This window comes from Ochotona curzoniae, unplaced genomic scaffold, assembly GCF_017591425.1.
Source record: "Ochotona curzoniae isolate NIBS_2020 unplaced genomic scaffold, NIBS_Ocur_1.0 patch79, whole genome shotgun sequence".
Classification (NCBI taxonomy): Eukaryota; Metazoa; Chordata; class Mammalia; order Lagomorpha; family Ochotonidae; genus Ochotona; species Ochotona curzoniae.
The window spans coordinates 573225-595868 of record NW_024467060.1 but is presented as its reverse complement, the minus strand read 5'-3'; the positions used below and the strand labels follow the sequence as shown (position 1 = coordinate 595868).

Here is a 22644-nt window from a genome sequence, read left to right as displayed (position 1 = left end):
CCCGCAAGGCAGCCTGCAGGAGACGCGCGCAACCAGCACGTTGTGGCCTTGGTCACCTCAGCCCGTGTCATAGCCCCTCCCCTGGCTGGGACCTGGGGGCCCCCTTATTATTCTCCCCCTGTCCCCCCCACCCAACCATCGGGCTGACCTGCGGTCCTCCGGCCGCGCGCGCGCGGGCCGCCGTCCTCACAGGGCGGGGACGCTAGTCAGCGCGTTCTCACCGCTGTCCCCGCGTCCCCGTGCCCAGGCTCCTCCGCAGGCTCGGGAGGTCCCCGCCCGGCCCCGAGACGGCCCATTGTCCCCGAGGCCCGCGGCCTTCGCCCCCCTGAGCGGGATGCAGCCCTCGGGCGAGGCGGCCGCCAGGGAGGCTGCGGGCCGCGACGTGCTGGCCGCCGACCTCCGGTGCAGCCTGTTCGCCTCGGCCCTGCAGAGCTACAAGCGCGACTCGGTGCTGCGGCCCTTCCCCGCATCCTACGCCCGCCATGACTCTAAGGACTTTGAGGCCCTGGTGAGTGTCCTTTGCCCCAGCGCTGCCCACTGCGTCCTGGGCCAAGTGGCCTGTGCGCACACAGCTGCACCCCATGTCCATGAACACGCCAGCCCTTTCCACTCAGCACTTCCCCTTCCCGCCCCTGGCTTTGGGGGAGGTTTCTGTGAACTGGGAACATTCTAGAGAACCTGGTGTCAAAGATAAGAGACCTCCAGGAGTGAGGTGTCTGCAGAACTTTCTAGCAGGGCCAGCCAGATGGTGTTGATTTGAATCCGGTTCAATTCCTTGTAACTAGGAAGTGACCTATCCCTTGCAAATAGTTGGACAGCAGAAGTTCTCCAAACTGCCTTGATTTCTAGATACAATGTGATAATACATATGTGAACAAGCTTTTCTGAGGCCTCGCAGGCACTTAATTTTTTGCAATTGTCCTGAGACAAGTTTTTTTTTTTTTTAAGGGCTCCAGAAGTGAGTTATTTTTGTCTTTTTAAGGATTAGTTCTATGTGTATATATATTTTAAAGATTTTTTTTAAAAATTGGAAAGTCAGAGAGGAGAAAACAGAGAGGAGGAAAGACAGAAAGATCTTCTGTCTGCTGATTCTCTCCCCAAGTGACTGCAGTGGCTGGAGATGAGCCAATCTGAAGCCAGGAGCCAGGAGCTTCTTCCAGGTCTCCCACATGGGTGCAGGGTCCCAAGGCCTTGGGCTGTCCTCGACTACTTTCCCAGGCCACAAGCAGGGAACTGGAAGGGAAGTGGGGCCACTGGGACACGAACCAACACCATTACAGGATCCCAACATGTGCAAGGCGAGGACTTTTAGCCACTAGGCTGCTGCGCCAGGCCACTATGTGTATTTTTGTTTTGAAAGCTAGAGTTACAGAGAGGGAAAGGAGACAGAGAGAAAGGTCTTCCAACTGCTGTTTCACTCCCCAAGTAGGTGTAACAGCTGGGGCTGCCAGGTTGAAGCCAGGAGTCAGAGCTTCTTTTGGGTCTCTTACGTGAATGTAGGGCCCCAAGGACTTGGCGACCATCTTCTGCTGCTTTTCCCAGCCCATAAACAGGGAGCTGGATCAAAAGTGGAGCAGCCTGGGACACAAACTGGTGCCCATATGGGATGCCAAAGCTGGGGGCAATGACTTTTACCCACTGTGTCACAATGCCATGACACCAGTCCCCAGAAACTTTGTCATCTGAACTGTTGGGATTAACTAGAAAATGTAACTTACCAAAATTTATTAAAACACAGAAAGTCAAAATAGTCCATATCATTAAAGACCTTAAATTAGGTGTCATTTTTTTTTCCCTCTGAGAAGGCTCTGGGTCTGACTGGCTTACTGGTGAGTTTTACCCAATCACTGAGTCATTCCAGTTTTTTGTTTGTTTTTTAAAGATTTATTTTTATTGGCGAGGCAGATTTTACAGAGAGAAGGAGAGACAAAGGGAAAGTTTTTTTTTTTTTTAAGATTTATTTATTTTTATTGTAAAGTCAGATATACAGAGAAGAGAGACAGAGAGGAAGATCTCCCATTTGTTGATTCACTCCCCAAAGAGACTGCAATGACCAGAGCTAGGCCAATCCAAACCAGGGGACCCAGAGCTTCTTCTGGGTCTCCCATGTGGGTGTGGGGTGCCAAGGCCTTGGGCCGTCCTTAACTGCTTTCCCAGGCCACAAACAAGAGAGCTCGATAGAAAGTAGGGCTATCGGGATTAGAACCAGTGCCCATAAGGGATTCCAGGACATGCAAGGCGAGAACTTTAGCTGCTAGACTGTCATGCCAGGCCCTTGGGGAAAGTTTTTTCATCTGCTGTTTCACTCCCCTACTGGCCACAACAGCTGGACTAATCTGATCTGAAGCCTCCTAGGAGCTTCTTCCGGGTCTGCCATTTGGGTCCCAAGGCTTTGGGCCATCTTTGACTGCTCCTTTACTGCTTTCCTAGGTCATTATCAGGAAACTGGATGGGAAGTTGAGCAGCTGGGACTTGAACTGGTATGCATTATGGAATGCCAGTGCTTGCAGGTGGAGATTAATAATTGAGCCATTGCACTGGCCCCATTCATTCCAGTTTTACACAAATTCTTCCAGAATAAATCTCAGTGTGATGAACCGCACATGTGCCAGATGAAAAAGGCTATTTAAAATGACCATCTATTTAGCATTGTTTATGATGAGGTCATTGTTGGTTTCCTTCTTCAGGGTCATTTCCAGGAAGTTGAGGGACACACAGGGCTGGCAGCCTTGTCCTACCTGGGTCTTGAAGTCCATCCTAGCTACATGGTGAGGGTATCTCAGGCCTGACCATGATGCCCAGCATGTCAGGAGGACAGGACATAGGAAGTCAAAGAGCGTGAGGCAGGCCAACTGTCTGACTTCCTCTCTGGTTCTGCCAGAGCAAACGCTCAGCTTCCTGAGTTTGTGATGTCAGGTCTTGGAGGGTGGAGGGAACAAACGTTCCTTTGGTGTAAATGACAGATCCTGTGGGACATCTGCCATGAGCCAGGGGCTGAGGTGATGAAATTGAACACACGGGGAGGGGTTAGCTCCGTGCCAGCCCCCCAACCCCCCTGACCCCCCCGAAGCAGTGGGCACAGTGGCCAGAAGTGTGGCTGATGTTACACTGGGGACTGGGGGGACCTGTGGGACAGAGAAGAGGGAAGAGGAATTTCAAGGAGAGGTGAGCTGGCCACAAGGACCAGTCTGTGTTGTAGCGTGGTTACTGGGCAGGGCTAGGGCTCCGCGTGCCGTAAGATGTGTGCATAGGTATTCTAGGAGGAGAGGGAATAGGGAGACCCATTCTCATTAGAGCTGTGCAGAGGCAGGGTGAGAGGGTAAGGAGGGGCAGGTGAGGAGGAAGAGGAGAGGGTAGGATCGGGGGCCCAGGCTTGACCACAGCAGTGTCCTGAGATGCCGGTTCCTGTTAGTGGGCAGTGGGCAGTGGGTAGTGTACCTCCAGGTGCAGTGGAATGCACACGTGGTTCTCTCCCTGTCTGCAGAGGCTCTAGACGAGCTCCATCAGGGTTTCTTTGCCGAGTATGGGCTGAGGACAAAGGGGGCTCTGGGATTGGTCCCAGCTTTTTATCGGATTGGATTTGACTTATTTGGGATTTTTAAAATTATAGTAATTGAGCTGATCATTTTTATAAGCAAATGAAAAAAGAAATGATACCTGATCCAGTGCTCTCACATGCACACTAGATCTCTCAAGGAAAGTGCTCAGTCCTCGAAATGTAGCTTTATTTCCTTTTTTCTCTTGAAGGTGGGGAGGGGAAGCCCTAGTTAGACAGAGATGCGGATGCACCTGGAGAGGTTAAGCAATGCCCCTGTTGGTGGGCATGTGGCTAGGAAGAGGTTTCAGCAATGGTGAGAGGATGGAGAGAAGGATGGCATCTCTCCCTCCCCGCCAACCCAGCAACACAGGCCATTTCTGGTGAGCTTCGGATGGCTCACAGTAATACAGCATGTGCCCCTTACAGTGATGCTAATTGTACTTGCCTGGCACTGCCATGGGCAGTTGCTTCGTGTCATTCATTTAATCTTCCTAACAACTTTGCGTAACAGGTTCTGTCATTGTTCTTGTCCTTATCAGCGAATCACACACTAGTGACACATCACTATCCTGCTCCCAGATGCTGGAATATCTAAGAGCTACCTGGTGGTGCCAACCTGGGGAGAGAACCACTGCCTCTAAGGGCATGCTCTGGAGAGTCGTTCTGTAGATCTGGATGTTCAAACTTCGCCTTTATGCAAAGCAGGTGTACACCTGTGTGTAACTAAACTGTCTGCCACTCGGCCCTCATTGTCTCCACCTACCCACCTGCCTGCTCGCCGCTCCAGGGGTCGTGTCACTGAAGTCCTGAGACTGGTGACTGGCCAGGCCTTCTGTCCACTTCCTTCCCTGCTCCTTTACCCACTTCCAGTGACCACTGGTGTTTCCTTGACGCGTCTTTTTTCAGATGTCTTTTTTTCCTACCACCACACTTTTTGAGGGCAAGCAGCATATTGCCTACACATCTAAACCTGAGTCTAGGTTTTCCTGGTGCTAAAATCGCCTGTAGCAACACCTGCCAACCTATAGGTTCCTGGGCTTCCTCCCAGGGACCTTGTGACCTGGGTGATTGCAAAGTGGCTCTGGCTGCCTGTCACGTCCTGTCCCAAGGCCACAGGTTGAGTTCTTCTTCTTCCTCTTCTGGGCTTGTCCCCTGTGGCTCATTGCCTTGTGGCCCAGTCACCCACACCACCTCTTTCCCTGTGGCCCTCAGCACAGCCCTCATTGAGGTCTGGCTCAGCCAGCTCTCCAGCTGTATCCTTCCTGATTTCCTACATGTGGTCTGTGAGCTTCTAGGTTTTGTTTGTTCAGTGGTTTTTTAAAATTTGAGAAATTACCAAAAACACTTGCTTTTTAAAGATTAATTTCTTCAACCATTATATAGTATCCATCAGACCACTGCAGATATTCTCTATTGCTATACTATTTCTCAACTGAAGTTTACTGATAATTCTATAGTATAAAGATCGACTGATTTGAAAGGAAAAGTTGGGGGAGGGGAATCTTCCATCTGTTGGTTCACTCCCCAAGTGGCCGCAATGGCCAGGGCTGAGCCAAGCTGAAGCCAGGAGCCAGGAGCTTCATCCTGTTCTTCTACGTGGGTGCAGGAACCCAAGTACTTGGGCCATCTTCTGCTGCTTTCCCCGGAGCATTAGCAGGGAGCTGGTTTGGGTGTATAGCAGCTGGGACTCCAATTGGCACCCAAATGGGATGTTGGCACGATGCCGCAAGCAGCAGCTTTAAATGCTATGTAGGCCACAGTACTGGCCTCTGGCCCTACTAATAAAAAAAGAAAAAATAGAAAAAATTGAGGGGTAGAGAGAAAGTGCGCTCCAAACTGCTGTTTCATTCCTCAGATACCCACAATTCCCAGCATTAGACCAAGGCCAAAATTGGGAACTCAGTCAATCCAGATCTTTCACAGGGGTGGCAGAAGCCAACCTCTTGAGCCCTGATCTTCATTAGCAGGAAGCTGGAGCCAGGAGCTCGGTGTTACCAGGTGCTTGGAAGTGGAATGAAGACATCTTTTCCTCTAGGCTAAAGGTTAGCTCCCGATTTCTTCATAAAAATTAACAATCAGGGACCTAACACAACAGCTGCATTAGCTAATTCTCCCCTTGCAAGTGCTGGGATCCCATATGGTCACTGGTTTGTGTCCTGGCTGCCCCACTTCTCATCCAGCTCCCTGTTTGTGGCCTGGGAAACAGTGGAGGACGACCCAAAGCTTTGGGACCCTGCATCAGCCTGGGAAACCTGGAAGAAGCTCCTGGCTGCTGGGTTCGGATCATCTCAGCTCTGGCTGTTGCAGCCACTTGGGGAGTGAACCAGCAGATGGAAGACCTTTCTGTTTCTCCTTCTCTCTAGATCTGCCTTTCCAATAAAAATAAATAAATCTTTAAAAAAGGAAAAAAAATAGAGGTTGATGCTGTGGCACAGCAAGTAAAACCACTACCTGCGGTGCCACATCCCACATCCCATATGGGCTGCTCCAGCTGCCTGCAGTCGTTGGGATTGGACCAGGCAGAAACTAGGAATCTAGAACTCAATAAGTCTCTGACGTGGGTGGCAGGGACCCAGTTACTTGAGCCACCACCTGCTGTCTCCTAGAGTGTATGTTAGCAGAAGTGCTGATTGTAAGTGCAAGAGCCAGGATTGTAAGTGTAAGAGCCAGGACTGGAGTAAGGCACTCCATCATGGGTGCAAGCATCCCAAGTGGCGATAGCTGCTATGCCAATCCCTTGTCCACAGGCAGCCTCTAGAAGTTCTGAACTTCATGCCAGGCTCCTGGCTGGCTGCTGGGGCTCTAGGATCAGTTGGGTATGTTTGTCCTGACCAGGTCAGAGGTGGCACCAGAGGGAGTGTCAGGTGTCAACAGGAAGCTATGCTGTAGTCATGAGCATAGAACACAGCTGTTGAACACAGAGGTCATGGTGAGCAGGGAGGGCTTTCACAGTGGAGGTGACTTCAGGCTGGCCTCCAAGACTGAGGGGATTGTCCCTCTAGGTACCTGTAGAAACTCAAGCAGGAGCTAGCACTGGGGCTGGGGAGGGAGTGGGTGACAGTGGGTGACAGGAGGCCTGATGGGCAGAGGCCAGACCCCAGGACCTTGTTGAGGGCAGAGTCACTGCATTTAGCAGAGATGAAGCACCTATATTTGAATTATTTGAATTTCTGATGAGCTGCAATGCAAATAACTTTTTTTTTTTTTTTTTTTAGTGTAATGCCCCAAACATTTCATGGGTTCTACTTAAAAAAAAAAAAAACCCTTTTGTGTGTTTGAAATGTAAGTGGAATGGGACAGCCTATACTTTATCTGGCAGCCTTCCTTGTGTGCTTGGTTCGCAAAAGAACCAGCTGAAGCGCATATGGGGACAAGTTCTGGGGACTTGCTGGAGCAGGTGGACTTTGCAGAGTAATATGGAAGGTGACACAGGACACGGGCAGGTCAGGTGATGGGCAAGGACAGTCAGTGAGGCAGTTGAGGAGACTGGCGCCATAGCGGAGCTCAGGTGAGGCCAGGGGCCAGCTCAGAGCTGGGTGGGGCCTCTCCCACTGCCCAGGTCAGGTCCTTGCAAGGGTCCTCCCCAGCCAACCGTGCAATAGTGGGAGTCTCTGCATCCGGGTCTAGCCTACTGCAAAGGGCCACAGCTCAAAGATGAGGGTGTAAGAGAGAGAGAGCAAGGGTAGCAAGCATAGACCAGAAATGGAAAGGAAAGGGCAACAAGACTGAAAGGTATCCAGGGATGCTGAGGAGAGGGGTGGCTGTTTGAGGGTCCCCTACTGAACAGAACCCAGGATTCCTGTGTGGAGTACTAGACCCGGCGCAGGCTGACCTCATGTCCCTCATTTTTCTGGTACGTCTCCCCTCCTCCCAGGCACCAGCCACACAGGTGTCTTATCGGCAGTCACCCTATGTTGAAGGTGCTCAATGCCTTCTTGTTGCTTTGAGCACTTTACATCTTGGACTTGGGGGACCCTTGTTAGGAACTCTGTGATGTGGCTGCTAATGCTGTCCCAATTACGTGTTGCAGGCATCAGACTTTAGGTCAGACAGCCTTGAAGGCCCCTCCCATCCCTCAGCCAGCAGGGGCCCCTGGGAATCCTGCTGCCTGGGAGGAAAGTCTGTAGGATTAACCTCAACACCACCCTCTTCCCTAGCCACAGGCCGCACTGCCAGGTATCTGTAACACAAACTGGGTCCCCAACAGCTCCGCAGTGAAGCCCATCCGGAGGCCCAACACAAATCATTTTGTCTCTTTGTCATGATAATGAATACTTTTCAGTTGTAATTATACATCTTTCTGCTTCTTCACCTGATCGGTGCCCTTCTAAATATATGTATATGTACACACATACTTATGTATGTTTCAAAACATTGATTTTATTTATTTGCAAGGCAGAATTACATAGAGAGAGAGAGAGAACCATCCACTTGTTCATTTCCTACATGGCTGTAACATCCAGGGTTGAGCCAGGTTGAAGCCAAGAACTTCTTAGTGGTCTTCCATGTGGATGTGGGTGGCAGGGGCACAAGCACTTGAACTGTTTCCTGCTGCTTTCACAAGTTCATTATCAAGTGGAACAGCCAAGACTCGAACTGGTCCCCATATGGGATGCCATGTTGCAGGCATGTGGCACCTACTATCCCATAGCGCAGGCCCCTGGGGGACCTTTTTCACAGTCTCTAAACCACCCAGCACAGGGCCTGACCCAGAATGGAGGCTCAGTAAACAATCCCTGAGTAACCCAGGTCCCTGGGCAGCTTTGATACTCACTTGTGTCCTAACTGGATCCTCAGACCCAGCATGGAGAGAGAGGCGTCTGTTGATTGAGTCTTTGGAAACACAGAACTAAAGTGAGTCTGAAATGTTTCTGATTTTTGACCACAGAGCTAAGAAAATCCAAAGTCAGCAGACTGGAAAAGAACTCTCAGTATTCAACAAATGCCAACGAGCTAGAGCCAGACTGAACAGAGGGAGGGATTGAGTGCTGGTGTCTGAGAAATGATGGATGTGCCTAGGCCATCCCTGGATTCTATTCTCTTTCTTAGTCTTCCTGACACTCCCCGTGGAGGTGCTGGATCCCTGTGTCAGAGTGACAGGTGTCACTCAGGCCCCTGTCTGACCTGAGGAGGAGCAGGATACACACAGAGGCCTGCCTGCAGAGTGCCTGCTCCTCCTTCTACATCCAGGAAAGAGGAGGCTTAGGGAAGCACGAGCCAGGTCTTGTTCTCCAGGAGCCGGGCTGTCCTGGGGACTGAGTCCTGGGGGTGTGGGCATCAGGGGTTTAGAGGAGAGGCTGGTCTCATGGGCTGGGGCATCCTGGGTTGGTAGGGAAGAGGCCTGGGGCATCCAGGGGAGCAAGTGAGTGAAGGTGTGCAACAGGTCACATCCATGGCAGCACCCATCTGCTGGGGAGGGGGCCAGAGCTGCCATCAGGGCTGTGCTAGAGAGGCTCAGTCTCCTCTTGTCAGGGTTCGCTCCTGAACAGCAGATGTATTATCATTATCAGTTAAGTTCTCCTGTCCCTCATCAGAAATCCTAGTGCCAGGGCTGGCATTGTGGCATAGTGGATTAAGCCAGTGCTTGTGAAGTCATCCTTCCGTGTGAGCACCACATTGTGTCCTGGCTGTTCCAGTCCCCATTGAGCTCCCTGCTAATGTGCCTGGGAAAGCAGCAAGGATGGCCCATGTGCTTGGGCCCTGTACCCATGTGGGAGACCCAGGAGAAACTCTTGGTTTTAGACAAGGCCAGCTATGGCTGTTGCAACCATTTTGGAAGTGAACCAACAGATGAAAGATCTTTCTCTCCGTTTCTGTAATGCTAACTTTCAAATAAATAAATCCTCGAAAATATCCTAGTGCCAAATAAGTCTCAGGATTCTGATGATCTTTCTTGATTTCATTTTTTGAATATTCATTTATTTGAAAGGCAGAGTGACAGAGAGAGGGAGATCTGCTGGCTCACTCCCTAAATGGCAGAAACAGCCACATCTGATCCAGGTTCAAGCCAGTAGCCCGGAACTCCATCCGCATGTCCCACATGGGTGTCAGGGATCCTTGGGCCATCACCCACTGTCTTCCCAGATGCCTTGGCAGGGAGCTGGATCAGAAGCAGAGTAGCCAGGACTCCTAGGATACTTGTGTCACAAGCAAGTGGTGGCTTAACTCAGTAGGTGACACTGCTGGCCCCTCTTTTCAATTTTAGAGTGATTCTCACCTGCTGTGGTAACATGATGAAGCCAGCTTGTGCAGAGGCCTCTCTCGGGCCCAAGGGGCATCTGTCTCTGTTACAAGGCTCAGGGCAAACTCCAGCCTGAGGTAGGGCCATTATGGGTGTCTCTGTGACTGTCCTTGCTAATCCTTGCCTTCAAAACTGACAGCTCAGTTAGAGATGAGGACATACCTCCAGCAGGAGAGGTGCTGCTCTGCCTCTGTGCCAGAGCCCCATTTGCCCCAGGAGCTGGGCTGTTCCAAGTATCCACCACACAGGTGCCAGGGTAAACCTGAGCTCCCCACCACCCTGCAGGTGCAATGCCTCCCAGGCTAGATGGTAGGTTGCACATTTCCCATGCACTGTGTAGCCGGCTTACTCGTCTCCAGGGGCATGGTTAACAGCAAATGAACAGCTTCTCATGCCAGAAGACAAGGGCTTAGTTCGCCCTTAACCACAGGTGCATCCACCATGTCATCATGGGTAATACTTTTCTCAAGGAGGGTGGAAAATGCATGGTCATAACAGAAAGTAGCTGAGTGAAGACTAAACAAGCCTCACGTTGGCACAAGCCAGGTTCTGTACCACATGAGTTACAAGATAAACCTTTCAGAGTTCTGGTTTTTAGCATTAAGGGTTAGTCGGAGTGGGTGTGATGAACAGAATGTTTTGGGAAAATATTTGTTGGGGAAAAGTGCAAGTTGCCTTCATCACCACACCACCAGAGGGCACCAGGTCACCATGATCACTTGGATGTTCACTGATGGAGGTTGTCCCCTGGCTTCAGCTTGCAGATGCCAGCAGGTTACCCAACCTGAAAGAACTACTGCAGTCCTCGGGAGACCATGACAGGCGGGCCTGGGACCTGGTGAGCTGGATCTTGTCCTCCAAGGTCCTAACGATCCACAGTGCCGGCAAGGCAGAGGTGAGACTGGGTTCTGGGACTGTGCCAGATGTGCCCCAAGTGCTGAAAATGCTGAGTTCCGGGCCTTACCCTGAGAACTGGGTTATGCCTCTTAAGAAGGTTATTGCATGCATGAGGGAGAAGGAGAGAGAGATAGCTTCTGTCCACTGGTTCACTCCCCAAATGGCCACAACTGCTGGAGCTGAGCTGATCCAAAGCCAGGATCTAAGAACTTCTTTTCAGTCTCCCACATATGTTCAGGGTCCCAAGAACCAGAGCCATTCTCTGCTTCTGTCCCAGGTTACAAGCAGGGAGCTGGATGGGAAGTGGAGCAGCCAGGACACGAACTGGTGCCCAAATGGGATGCTGGTATTTGAGAGTGGAAGATTAGCCTGTTGAGCCAAGGTGCCAGCCCCTTGGCTGCTTAAATTTTTTTTTAAAGATTTATTTATTTTTATTGGAAAGATTGATAGAGAGTAGGAGAGGCAGAGAGAAAGATCTTCTACCTGCTGGTTCACTCCCCAAGTGACTGCAATGGTTGGAGCTGAGCTGATCTGAAGCCAGGAGCCAGGAGCCAGGAGCTGCTTCTGGGTCTCCCATGCGGGTGCAGGGTCCCAAGGCTTTGGGCCATCCTCTGCTGCTTTCCCAGGCCACAAACAGGGAGCTGAATGGGAAGTGGAGCAGCTGGGATTAGAACCGGTGCTCATATGGGATCCTGGTGCTTATAAAGCAAGGGCTTTAGCCACTAGGCTACCGCACCAGGCCCTTTAAAAAGATTTTAAAGTTCATTTGAAAAGCACAGTGACAGAAATAGAGATCTCAGATCCACTGGTTTGCTCTTCATGTGGTCACAATAGTCAGGGCTGGTCCAGGCCAAAGCCAGGAGCCTGGAACTTCATCTGGATCTTTCATGTGGGCGGCAGGGACCCAAGTAATTAGGTCATTTCCCACTGCTTTCTCAGGTGCATAAGCAAGGAGCTGGATCAGAAGTGGAGCAGACAAGACTTAAACTGGCACCCAAATAAATGCCTGTGGCGCAAGTGGTGGCTTAACCCACTCTTCCACAACACTAGCCCTGGATCTTTTATTTTTGGGTCTCTGCCATGTTGTGGATGTCAGGTCATGTTGGCCAAGCCCAGATTCAGGCAGTGGAGAAACCAGCCATCTGTTAATGGAATCTTGGTGACATGTGCCCTGATGGACAGGAGTTCAGGCCAGCATTTATGGCCATTTTTGTACTTTGTCACACCTTCCTGTCCCATGAGATCATTGTAAAGGTAGGATACAGAAAATAGATGAAAGTATTGGGAATATGAACGGTGAGCTTGCTTATACATTAATGTTGCCATGGTTACCTGTTCTCATGAGAACTAGTCCAGGGCTTTGGGATGTAACTTTTTTAAAAAAAGATCTATTTATTTTTATTGCAAAGTCAGATATACAGAAAGGAGGAGAGACGGAGAGGAAGGAAGATCTTCTGTCCATTGATTCACTCCCCAGGTGTCCGCAATGGCTGTTGCTGCTCAGAAAAGTAGCCAGGAACCCATAGCCTCTTCCGGGTTTCCCATGTGGGTGCAGGGTCCCAAGGCCCTGGGCTGTCTTTGACTGCTTTCCCAGGTCACAAGCAGGGAGCTGGATGGGAATCGGGGCTGCCGGGTTTAGAACTTACGTGGCTCCCATATGGGATCCTGACATGTGCCAAGCGAGGACCTTAGCTGCTAGGCTATCATGCTGGGCCTGGGAGGTCATTTTTGTGACACATTTTCCAGCTGCTCAGGTCAAACAATGATTCCTTTTACGTTTTTAAGTTTGAAAAGATCCAGAAGCTGACTGGGGCCCCTCACACACCTGTCCCTGCCCCGGACTTCCTGTTTGAAATTGAGTACTTCGACCCAGCCAATGCCAAATTTTATGAGACCAAAGGAGAACGAGACCTGTTCTACGCCTTCCATGGCAGCCGCCTTGAAAACTTCCATTCCATCATCCACAATGGGCTGCACTGCCACCTGAACAAGGTAGGGTGGGGATGGTGATGGAGGTGGTGATAGAGGCCGGGGAAGGGTGCGGGTGGGTAGGCTGACAGTGGCCTCGCCATTGCAGTGTGGCCAGCAGGCTGGTATTAGTTAGAGCCTTGAGAACACAGTGTCCTAGCTTACCCTGGACCTGAACCAGAACCTGTGTCATTCCAAGGTCATCATGACCTTGAAGCATCCATTTCAGTAGCAGTCCCAGCCTTGGCTGTCCATGTGGAATCCCATGGGGAAATAAAAAAAAATCCTACCCAGGATGGGGGTGAGAGGCTGACCGCCTGAGTCTCCCTGGCAGTGGGGCCCAGATGTGACTTTGCCTTCGGTGGGGGAGGGAGTCCCAGTGTATAACTTGCCCAAGCTGCTAATGGAGTTCCCTGTCAGAGGCACCTGTGTCCCTGGGGAGCTTGTCAGGAATGCACAGGCCCACGCTAGTCCACTCCTGGAGGCTCACATGCATGGTGCCATCAGAGCAGCTTCCACTATTGGAGTGCTCCAGGGTCCAACATCGGGGTCCCAGGGCGAGGTCCTCCCCCACAGCCTAGGCCCCCTTGAGCTGCTTTCCTCCCAGTTTTAGGAATCCAGGTTGTCCAGCGCCTGCTTGCTGCTGACACTGCTTTACCCCTGGGTCAGATGTGGAAGGAAGATGACAGGCTGTGGAGTGGCAGAGATGTAGATGACTCTGTGGCTCGGGCGTGTTGACTTAAGCTCTGTGAGCCTCAGTTTCCTCATCTGTAAAATAAGATGCCATGACTTGCCCTGTGGTGGTGGGAGGCTTGAAATGGAGCATGTATGCACAGGCTTCTTCGTGTACCCGAGCCCACCGGAGGCATGGCAGCTGTTGGGGGTAGGGGTGGACCAGGGTATCCAGGAGCTGTGGAAGGGCTGCCTGCCTTCGCTTATATTGTGGAGGAGACCAGCGGAGCCCTAGGCTCAGTTGTAGCTAGTGCCATCCTGGGGTCACAGGGAGAGACATTTCCCCACATCTCATCGGAGTTTGCTGTTACCATGGCCAGCCTGCTGACACCTAGGGACCTCCATGTCTCCTGAAGTTGCCTGGGGCAGCTGTAGGCAGTTCATGGGGTTGGGTACCTGGTCTGTACTGTGGCACCTCAGGAAGCCTGGCATCTGCTAAGAGCCACCCATCCCCTTCAGGTCCCTGGGCCGGGTGAGGAGGCTTATTAGAGGGATCCCACCTGCATCTCTGAAGGTGTGATCTTGTTCTCGTGGTGTGGACAGCCCATGTGTCCCACCAATAACCTTGCACAAGATTGCCTGGGTCTGGGGAGGGATGAACACCTGGCAGACCCAGGCACAGAGCTTGGATGTGGGGTCAGGAGAGAGGGAGCCCTGTGTCCTGGGAGAGGTCTGTGTCAACTGGTGAGGGGTGGGGGTGCTACCTCCCCTGGCAGGGAGCTTCCCAGAGGTTAAGTGATGGAATTGTGGAAACTGGTGCCAATGAGTGAGACTGTTGTCAGTACCCCAACACAGGGTGTACTTTGGTGAGCTCTTCCAGTTTACTTATCACTTCAAGACACTGGAACTGTTGCTTAGAGCTAAAGGTTGATTTCAGACTGAATGGAAAGCCCAGGCATTGTCAGCAGCTGCCTAAATGTTATGTTGAGAAGGACACTGTGTCAGCTTGGCCAGGTGCCACGTGACTGATATGATAACGTTGGCCATTGCTGTGATTGTTGTTGTCTACCATGAGCAAAGCCTGTGGTTGCTGCACCTGCTGTAGTTTCCACTTGTAATTCCTTCACCTTGCACGCTTCTCTGTTTCTATTAAGATTTCTTAGGCCTGGCCTAGTGGCTGAAGTCCTTACCTTGCACGCCCAGGATCCCATATGGGCGCTAATTTTAATCCTGGCGGCCCTGCTTCCCATCCAGCTCCCTGCTTGTGGCCTGGGAGAGTGGTTGAGGACAGCCCAAGGCCTTGGGACTCTGTACCCATGTGGGAGATTTGGGGTAGGCTCTGGGCTCCTGGCTTCAGATTGACGCAGCTTTGGCCATTACAGCCACTTGGGGAGTGAATCAACAGATGGAGGATTTTTCTCTCTGTCTCTCCTCCTCTCAGAATATCTGACTTTCCAATAAAAATCTTTGAAAAAAATTTCTTTATTTACTTGCAAGGCAGATAGGGGTGGTGGTGGAGGCAGCAGGAGAGATTCCATCTGCTGCTTCACTCCCCAAATAGCTGCAACTGCTAGAGCTGTGCCAAGCTAAAGCAAAGGATCAGGGACTCATCTAAGTCTTCTGCATAGGGGGCAAGAGCCCAAGTACTTGGGCCATTTGCTGCAGCCTCCCCAGGTACGTTAGCAGGAAGCTGGATCAGAAGCTGAATGTTGAAAATCAGGGCCTGGAGCTGGCACTCCAGTGTGAAATGCTGGTATTGCAGGTGGAGCTTAATTTGCTGCATTGCAGTGTTGGCCCATAACATGCTTTTTCATGGTGGGTACCAAGTTGGCCTGTGCCAACTTGTTGCAATATCAAGTTGGTACCAAGTACTTGGTGGATACTGGTTTAGCATTTTGTTGGTCAACACCAGCACAAAGAGTGAAACAGAGCCTGCCTTTTGCAGAGCGCTCCCTTGTTTAGTTACAGCGTCTGCTTCTGACTCACGCCTTTTCCAAGGAAGGACTCAGAGTCCCTCTCTCTCACAAGGGTTAACTCCCTCGCTGCACGCAAAGCTGTTCCTGTCCCTGTGCTCAGTGCCATTCACATCCCAAGAATTGCAGCATCATTTCACACAGAGACCCTGTCTCTCACGTGCGCACCATGCCTAGAGTCTTGCTGGATATCCTATGCCCATGTCTCATGTCACCTTTGGCCACGACTTAGGAAGGAAAGACTGTTACCCCTCTCTTGTGGATGCAGAGCCTGAGCCAGCAAGGGTTTATGTAATTGCCAGCTGTGGGATTGAAGCTGAGGCCTGTTTGGATGATGATGCCTATGTTTTTCCCATTCAGCCTTGACCACAGGGAACTGCTAATTTGCCAGACCAGGTGGCCAAATGCATAGTCAGTCCAACCACTGTCAGATGGGAATGTACTCAGTAAGAGTGCCATGAGGATGCCCCAGGTTGTTGGCACCCACATCTTGTTGGGAACAAAAAGGAGTCGAACTGTTCTATTTACAACTTGGTGGGAATCTTCTCGTAGTGTTGGTACTCGCCATTCACCTGGCTGTGTCTCTTCTCTGTCGGCCTCTGCCATTTCAGACATCCTTGTTTGGAGAGGGGACTTATCTCACCAGTGACCTGAGCCTGGCCCTCATCTACAGCCCCCATGGCCATGGCTGGCAGCGCAGCCTTCTCGGCCCCATCCTTAGCTGTGTGGCCGTGTGCGAGGTCATTGACCATCCGGATGTTAAGTGCCAAACCAAGAAGAAGGGTGAGTGAGCGCACAGCCCAGCCATTGGGTGGAGCACCTGTTGGTACCCAAGGGTGGGTGAGGTCAGAGCAGTGCAGGACAAGAGGACAGGAGCCTGCCTTCCAGGAGGGGAGTCTTCACAGGGGTTGAACACACCACAGGAAAGACCACAGAACAACTGGATGGGTAGGGAGGGCCTGGGGAGAGGCTGGTGAGGTTTGTGGGGATCATTCAGAGCAAGGACCCATCTTGTGTGGTCAGGGTGGTCAGGGAGAGCTGTAGGGAGGAGGCAAGAGTTCAGTAATGAACAGGAGAGTGACATTGTGGCCTAGTGGGTAAAACCACTGCCTAGGACACTGGCATCCCATATGGGTGCCAGTTAATATCCTGTCTAGTCCACTTTCAGTCCAGCTTCATGCTAATTGCCTGGGGAATATAGCAGAACATGGTCCAAATGCTTGGACCCGTGCACCCATATAGGAGACTTTGGTTTCTGACTTCTGCTTGGCCCAACCCCAGATACTCTGGCCATGTGAGGAGTGAATCAGTGGATAGAAGATTTTTCTTTCGCTGTTTCTCCCTCTCCCTCTGTAATTCTGAATTCCCTCTAAATTATTTATTAAAGATTTATTTATTTTGATTTGAAAGGCAGATGTACAGAGCGGAGAGACAGAGACAAAGATCTTCCATTTGGGTTCTCTCCCTAAATGCTCACAATAACCAGAACTGAACCAATACAAAGCCATGAGCTTCTTCTGGGTCGCCAGGTAGATGCAGGGTCTCAAGTACTTGGGCTGTCTTCTTATGCTTTCCTAGACCATGAGCATGGAGCTGGATGGGAAGTGGAGCACCCAGGACAGGAACCAGCACCTATATGGGATTCTGGTGTTTGCAAGGGGAGAATTAGCCAATTGAGCCATCATGCTGGACTCATATAAATGAATCTTTAAATAAATAAATGATGGGCAGGGATGGTGAGACCAGAGCATGGGCTTCTTTGGGCGTGGAATTTCGTCTTAGGCCCCTGGAGAGGCGACTCTGTGTGCAGCCAGAGAACCAATAATGGAGCAGATGTCTCAGCAGAGAAAGCGTCTGGAATGTACTTGTCAGTCAGTAGATGCCAGCCTAACACTACACACACTGGTGGAGATGCTGTGAGCTGCTCAGGCACATGCTGGAGCCCCTGGGGCAGAGGCGTGGGGAGAAGCTGAGGCCAGAGAAGTCAAGGCTGGGCTCTCTAGGGAGTGGTGATAAAGCTGGCCATGTTGTCTCTACCTCACTTGTGTGTCCCTGACACATGCTCCCTGTTGTGCTGCTACAGTTGTAGATCCGACATCCTGTCTCCAGAGGAGGCCTCTTGGTCAGTCTGAGATGAGGAGGTAGAAAGCTGCCTGGCACAGCCTCTATTATAAAGTAATTTGGCATCCCGAGTGCCTAGGTCTGGCACCGTCTTCCCGGGCCAGATGCCTGTATCCTTAGGAGGTTTGCAAACTGTGAGATGAGCCAGCCCAGGGAGGTCTTGCTGCCCCTGCTGCCATAAGCAGGCAGCCTCAGCCTTTGTGGTTTTATGGGTTCCTTGTTTTGTTTTTAAGATTTATTTATTTTTATTTGAGAGGCAAAAATACAGAGACAGAGAGAAGGAGAGATAGAGAAAGGTCTTCCATCCACTGGTTCACTTTCCAAATGACTGCAACGGCCAGAGCTAAACTGAACCAAAGCCAGGAGCCAGCAGCTTCTCCTAGGTCTCCCATGTGGGTACAGTGGCCCAACGATTTGTGCCATTTTCCAGTGCTTTCCCAGACACATGAGCAAGGGAATTGATAGGATGAGAAACAACTGGGACTCAAACAGGTACACTTTTGGGATGTTTGTGTCACAGTTAGAGGCTTAACTTGCTACACTACAACATTAGCCCTGGTTTTCTAATTTTTAAAGCAATCTTGGTAGGAAGGGTGGAAAGTGAGTGTCCTCAGGAACTCATATCCTGAGTGGTTGGTTTGCACCTCCACCTGAAGGGGTCTTTTCCAGGTGAGGCCTGTTCCTAGGTTCTAGCCACAGAGCAATTCATTGACTTCTTCCCTCTGCTTTCCCTCCACTCATCTGTGCCCCTTTCTTTGTGCCCCTTTTGTTTTCCTGATATTTTTTTCTTCCTCCCTTTTTTCTTTCTGCTGTGGTCTCCTGGCAGTAGTGCTGTGTCACATCTGAGGAATCTTCTGAAAGTTCATGCAAAGTACGTATTCTAAACCAACCATGGGAGCAGGTATTTGGTGTGGCAGGGTAAGGCCCTGCTTGGGATGCTTACATCCCAGAGTAGAGACCCAGGTTCAAGTCCCAGCTCTGCTTGCAGTTGAACATCCTGCTGATGCACACCAGGGGAGGCAGCAGGTGAGGCTTCAAGTACTTCAGTCCCTGCCAACCACTGAGAGACCCGGATTAAGTTTCTGGCTCTTGGCTTCATCTGGCCCAACCCTGGCTAAAATTAGGAAGCATTTGGGAAGTGAACCAGTACATAGTACATCTCTCTCCATCTATCTTTGTGCTTTTAAAGCAAAATAAAGTTTGAGGTTCATTTTCCATGAATTTGATTTTAAATTGCCTGCACAGCCTGTTCTTCAGCCTGCAGGGCCTGTTCACCCTTGAGGCTGGAGGCTTGCTGCCTTCTTTGTCATCCTGGTCCTCTTTGGTGATTGTGTCCTCCCCTCTCCTCATTCAGATACCAAGGAGATAGACCGCCGAAGGGCAAGGATCAAACACAGTGAAGGGGGAGATATCCCACCCAAGTACTTCGTGGTCACCAATAACCAGCTTCTGCGAGTGAAGTACCTGCTGGTGTACTCACAGAAGCAGGCCAAGAGGTAAGAAGGACTGGAGACCGTATATATGCAGCATGGTCAGCGTGCTTTCCCATCAGCCTCAGGCCTGCACTATGCAAAGTGTATACAGTGCTGTCCAGACACTGTTGGGGAGTATGAGGCAGGGAAGATGTGATCCTGACCCGCTAAGGACTGAATATTCTAGGGAAGAAGAGAGATTGGTAAACATCAGTAGCATAGGAGACCACCCCTAACAGAAGTGCCACTCAGCCAAAAGACTCATGACCATGGTCCTAAAACCATTGATACGTTCAGGTTGAGAGGCAGGGAGTGGTGGACCCCTGGCCGCAGGGGCTGTTGAGTCAGCATCTGCCCCTCTCTGGTCCCAAGCTGCTTCAGATCACCTCTAAGGTCAGGGTGTTGCACCAGCAGCAGGTAAGGGTCTGCAGCTCTCAGGAACCACAGTTGGAGCTGGTCCCAGCTCAGCAGCATGGTAGCATGGTAGCGAAGAACAGTGGGGTTCTCACAATGGAGGGTCACCTTGAGGTCTTGCTGTACTGTGGGAGTCCACGTCAGGGATGCTAGTGGGGATGGGCAGCAGGTGGCCCGGTGCGATAGCAGAAGGGTGTTATTTAATAATCCTCACTTCTCTGTTTCTGAGTTTCATGGACCAGCAAAACATCAGCCCCTCACTGCGCAAATTTAAAAATGTATAAAGGATTCTTGGCCAAGTATGAGTATGGGTGTGTGTGTGGGCGGGGGGATGGTGGTGTTATCCCTTAGGTTAAAGTCATTTGGCATTTTCTAACTTGGGAATTCCATTCCTTGCCTGCTTCTTCCCTGGTGTCTGTGTGTGATGCACACTTGAATGGTTGAGGTCAGCTCCTTACTGGGCCAGCTTGGAATTTTGTCTGTCTGTGTGTCTGAAAGCAAAAAGACTTTTTTTCCCCCTTGGGGACCTGTCACCTGCCACTATTTGGGCAAAGACCCTGAGCTAGGTCAGCCCTCCAGACAGTAAAGTCTTGCATAACACAAGACTGGATACAGAAAGTATCAGGGGGAGGGAAGTGGAAAGAGAGGGGCTGAGCTCATTGCATAGCTGTCTTTGTGCAACTAGAAAATGTTCTGTTGAAAGGCACGTCAGTGCCAGGACAAGCGGCCCTGGATTTCTCAGGCCAAGGAGCACAAAGCTTCATGTCATGGCTCATGTAGAGGATGGAATTCATCCTTTCATCTTCCCTGAGCCAAAGCTTGTTGCCTACACTTTGAAGAGAAGATGTTTTTTTCTCTTTTTGGCCCAATACCACTCTTTTTTCCCCCCTCCATCAGCAGGGCTTCAAGCCAGCTCTCCTGGGTTTCCAGCCATTGGTTCACGGTGATGATAACCCTTTACCTGCTGCTGCTACTCATAGTGAGCATCATCAACTCCTCGGCATTCCAGCACTTCTGGTATCGCTCCAAGAGATAAGCTCTTGGGGCCTGGCGTTGCGGGGACCACCTCCACCGTGTGCCTTACTGAGAATGATTGCCCCTCCCCTCGTCCAGCCAGGTTAGAGCCTGGGGGGGCTAGCCCCTCTAGGAAGGCGGGACACAGGACCATCTTTGAGTGACATTTGCTTTGACCATGCCTCCAGCCATGCTCAGCTGGGAACTGCCAGCCCCTCACTCTGAGTTTTCATGGGGGAGCCCTGTCATTGGCTTCTTCTGAAATGGTCTGAGGGAGTTGCTTTTCAGCCAGGGCCGAAGGAAGAAGTCCTGCTGCGTTTGGAAAACAGTGTGTCCAGGCTGTCAGTGGCGTGTTTACAATCGCTCCTGGAGGAGGCTGGCCTTCTCTAATGCTTTCTGGAAGGTATAAAGTGCGTAGTGGGGACTATCAATCACTGGGCAGTTGCCTTGTTTTGACTCCACAGTCATGTTTCTCATAAAAGACAGCAGGCTTAGTTTTGAATTCCATCAGCCTTTTGTGTGTGAGTGCAAAGCATTTTCACGGTTTTTCTCAAGTCAACAAATGGCCCCCTGCTGCAGCTGTTGCCTGCTCCCTCTCATGCAAGCTGAGGACGGCACAAGGAAGGGGACCCAGCCACAAACCACTCGAGGCGCCATCGTCTTCTAAAAATTAATCAACCAAATTACAGCTGAGATGGAATCCAATGTTTGCTGATTTTGGTTTTTTTTTTTTTTTCAACCACTACATGACAACTTTGTGAACCAAGCAAAAGGGGAAATTGCTTAACTGAGAGCTCCATCTGGCCAGCATCCATGGTTTGCTTTCTGGCTGTGTCTTGGAGAGATGATTTGAGTGACAGGCTTGCCTCCTGTTCTTGTCCTCACAAAGCTGCCTTGACTGTGGCCTGTGGCCCTAGTGTCCACGTTGCAGGCCCTCAGAGGCTGCTGGACTTTGAGACGAGGCCTGGCTTGGTGTGCCACAGGTCCTCACGGATCAAGGGACTCTGTGGCCTGGGTCTTTGGGCGTTAGGAGAAGCTCCTGCTTGCCCAGAGAGCCACAGCCCTGTTCACTGAGTTCTTTGCCTTCTTCCCGGGAAGTTTTGGCTGCTGTGGAGCCCTGTTTGATTTTGGGTGAAGTTTCCGTAATGAAGGGGGAAATAATTTTCTATAATTTGTAAGGTTGTGCAAAAGCCACTGTAATGAATTTTACATTGAATATTGGAGCATTTAAAACATAATAAAAGTATTTTCCTAATGACCACATTTTCCTGTTTTTTTTTTAGATGTATTTATTTTACTTGCAAGTCAGAATTACAGAGAGGAAGAGACAGAGAGAGATCTTCCACTCACTATTTCATTCCCTAAATGGCTGTAATAGCTAACGTTGGGCAGATCTGGAGCCAGGAACCAAGAGCTTCTTCCAGGTCTCCCATGTGGGTACATAGGCTCATGGACTTGAACCTTCCTCCACTGCTTCCCTAGACCTAAGGCAGGAAGCTGGATTGGAAGTGGAGCAACCATGAGCCAGTGCCCATACGGGATACTGGTGCCACAGGTAGAGGCTTAGCGTACAATGCTTTGGCGCTGGCCCCTATTCATCTTGTCTTCGCTTTTCTTCCTTCATTCAGGTAGCTTAAGCTGGAGAGTGTCATCAGGCAGGATCCATGTCAAGATGCCTGTGTCCTTGGAGAGCTGACAGTCCATGGGGCGGGAGGAATAAGCATTTTAGGAAGGAGTTTTGGGGGCCAGGTGTCGTGGTTCAGCAGGTGAAGCTAACACGTGGGATGGCTACATTCCATATCAGAGGGGCAGTCTTTACCACTTCAGGTCCAACTCGCTGCTAATGCAGCTGGGAGGCAGCAGACGGGAGCCCAAGTGCCTATACCCTGCCTCCTGCATGGGAAACCCAGCTAGAATTCTTGGCATCTGGCACCTGACTTTGGCATGGCTCAGCCTTGGCTGCTGTTGAATGGAAGATCTCTTTGTGTTTCTCTCACTGTGCATTTTGAATTAATGAAAACAAACAAACAAACATTTATTTATTTATAATGATTTATTTATTTATTTATATTGGAAAGGCAGATATACAGAGAGGAGGAAAGATAGGGAGGAATATCTTCCGTCAGATGATTTACTCCCCAAGCAACCACAATGGCTGGAGCTGAAACAATCCAAAGCCAGGAGCCCATATCCTCTTCCTGTCTCCCATGTGGGTGCAGGGTCCCAAGGCTTTGGGCCGTCCTTGACTGCTTTTCCAAGGCCACAAGTAGGGAGCTGGATGGGAAGCAGGGCCCCTGGGATCAGAACCAGTGCCCATATGGGATCCTGGAGCAT

At 50.8% G+C, this 22644-nt stretch overlaps 1 protein-coding gene across 3 annotated transcripts; it reads left to right on the top strand.

Annotated features, from left to right (window-relative positions):
* The first annotated feature begins 282 nt into the window (after positions 1-282).
* On the top strand, positions 283-21560 carry LOC121168232 (protein mono-ADP-ribosyltransferase PARP16). 3 transcript variants are annotated; one of them, XM_040998142.1, is made up of 6 exons: positions 283-508; positions 10537-10674; positions 12462-12668; positions 15901-16072; positions 18765-18906; positions 20197-21560. In XM_040998142.1, the coding sequence occupies exons 1-6, from the start codon at positions 335-337 to the stop codon at positions 20330-20332; spliced, it is 969 nt and encodes a 322-aa protein (XP_040854076.1). In that variant the 5' UTR covers positions 283-334; the 3' UTR covers positions 20333-21560. The 3 variants fall into 3 exon arrangements, with proteins under 3 accessions (XP_040854076.1, XP_040854075.1, XP_040854077.1); XM_040998141.1 differs by having other exon boundaries at positions 20194-21560; XM_040998143.1 differs by lacking the exons at positions 10537-10674; positions 12462-12668.
* The last annotated feature ends 1084 nt before the right edge of the window (positions 21561-22644 follow it).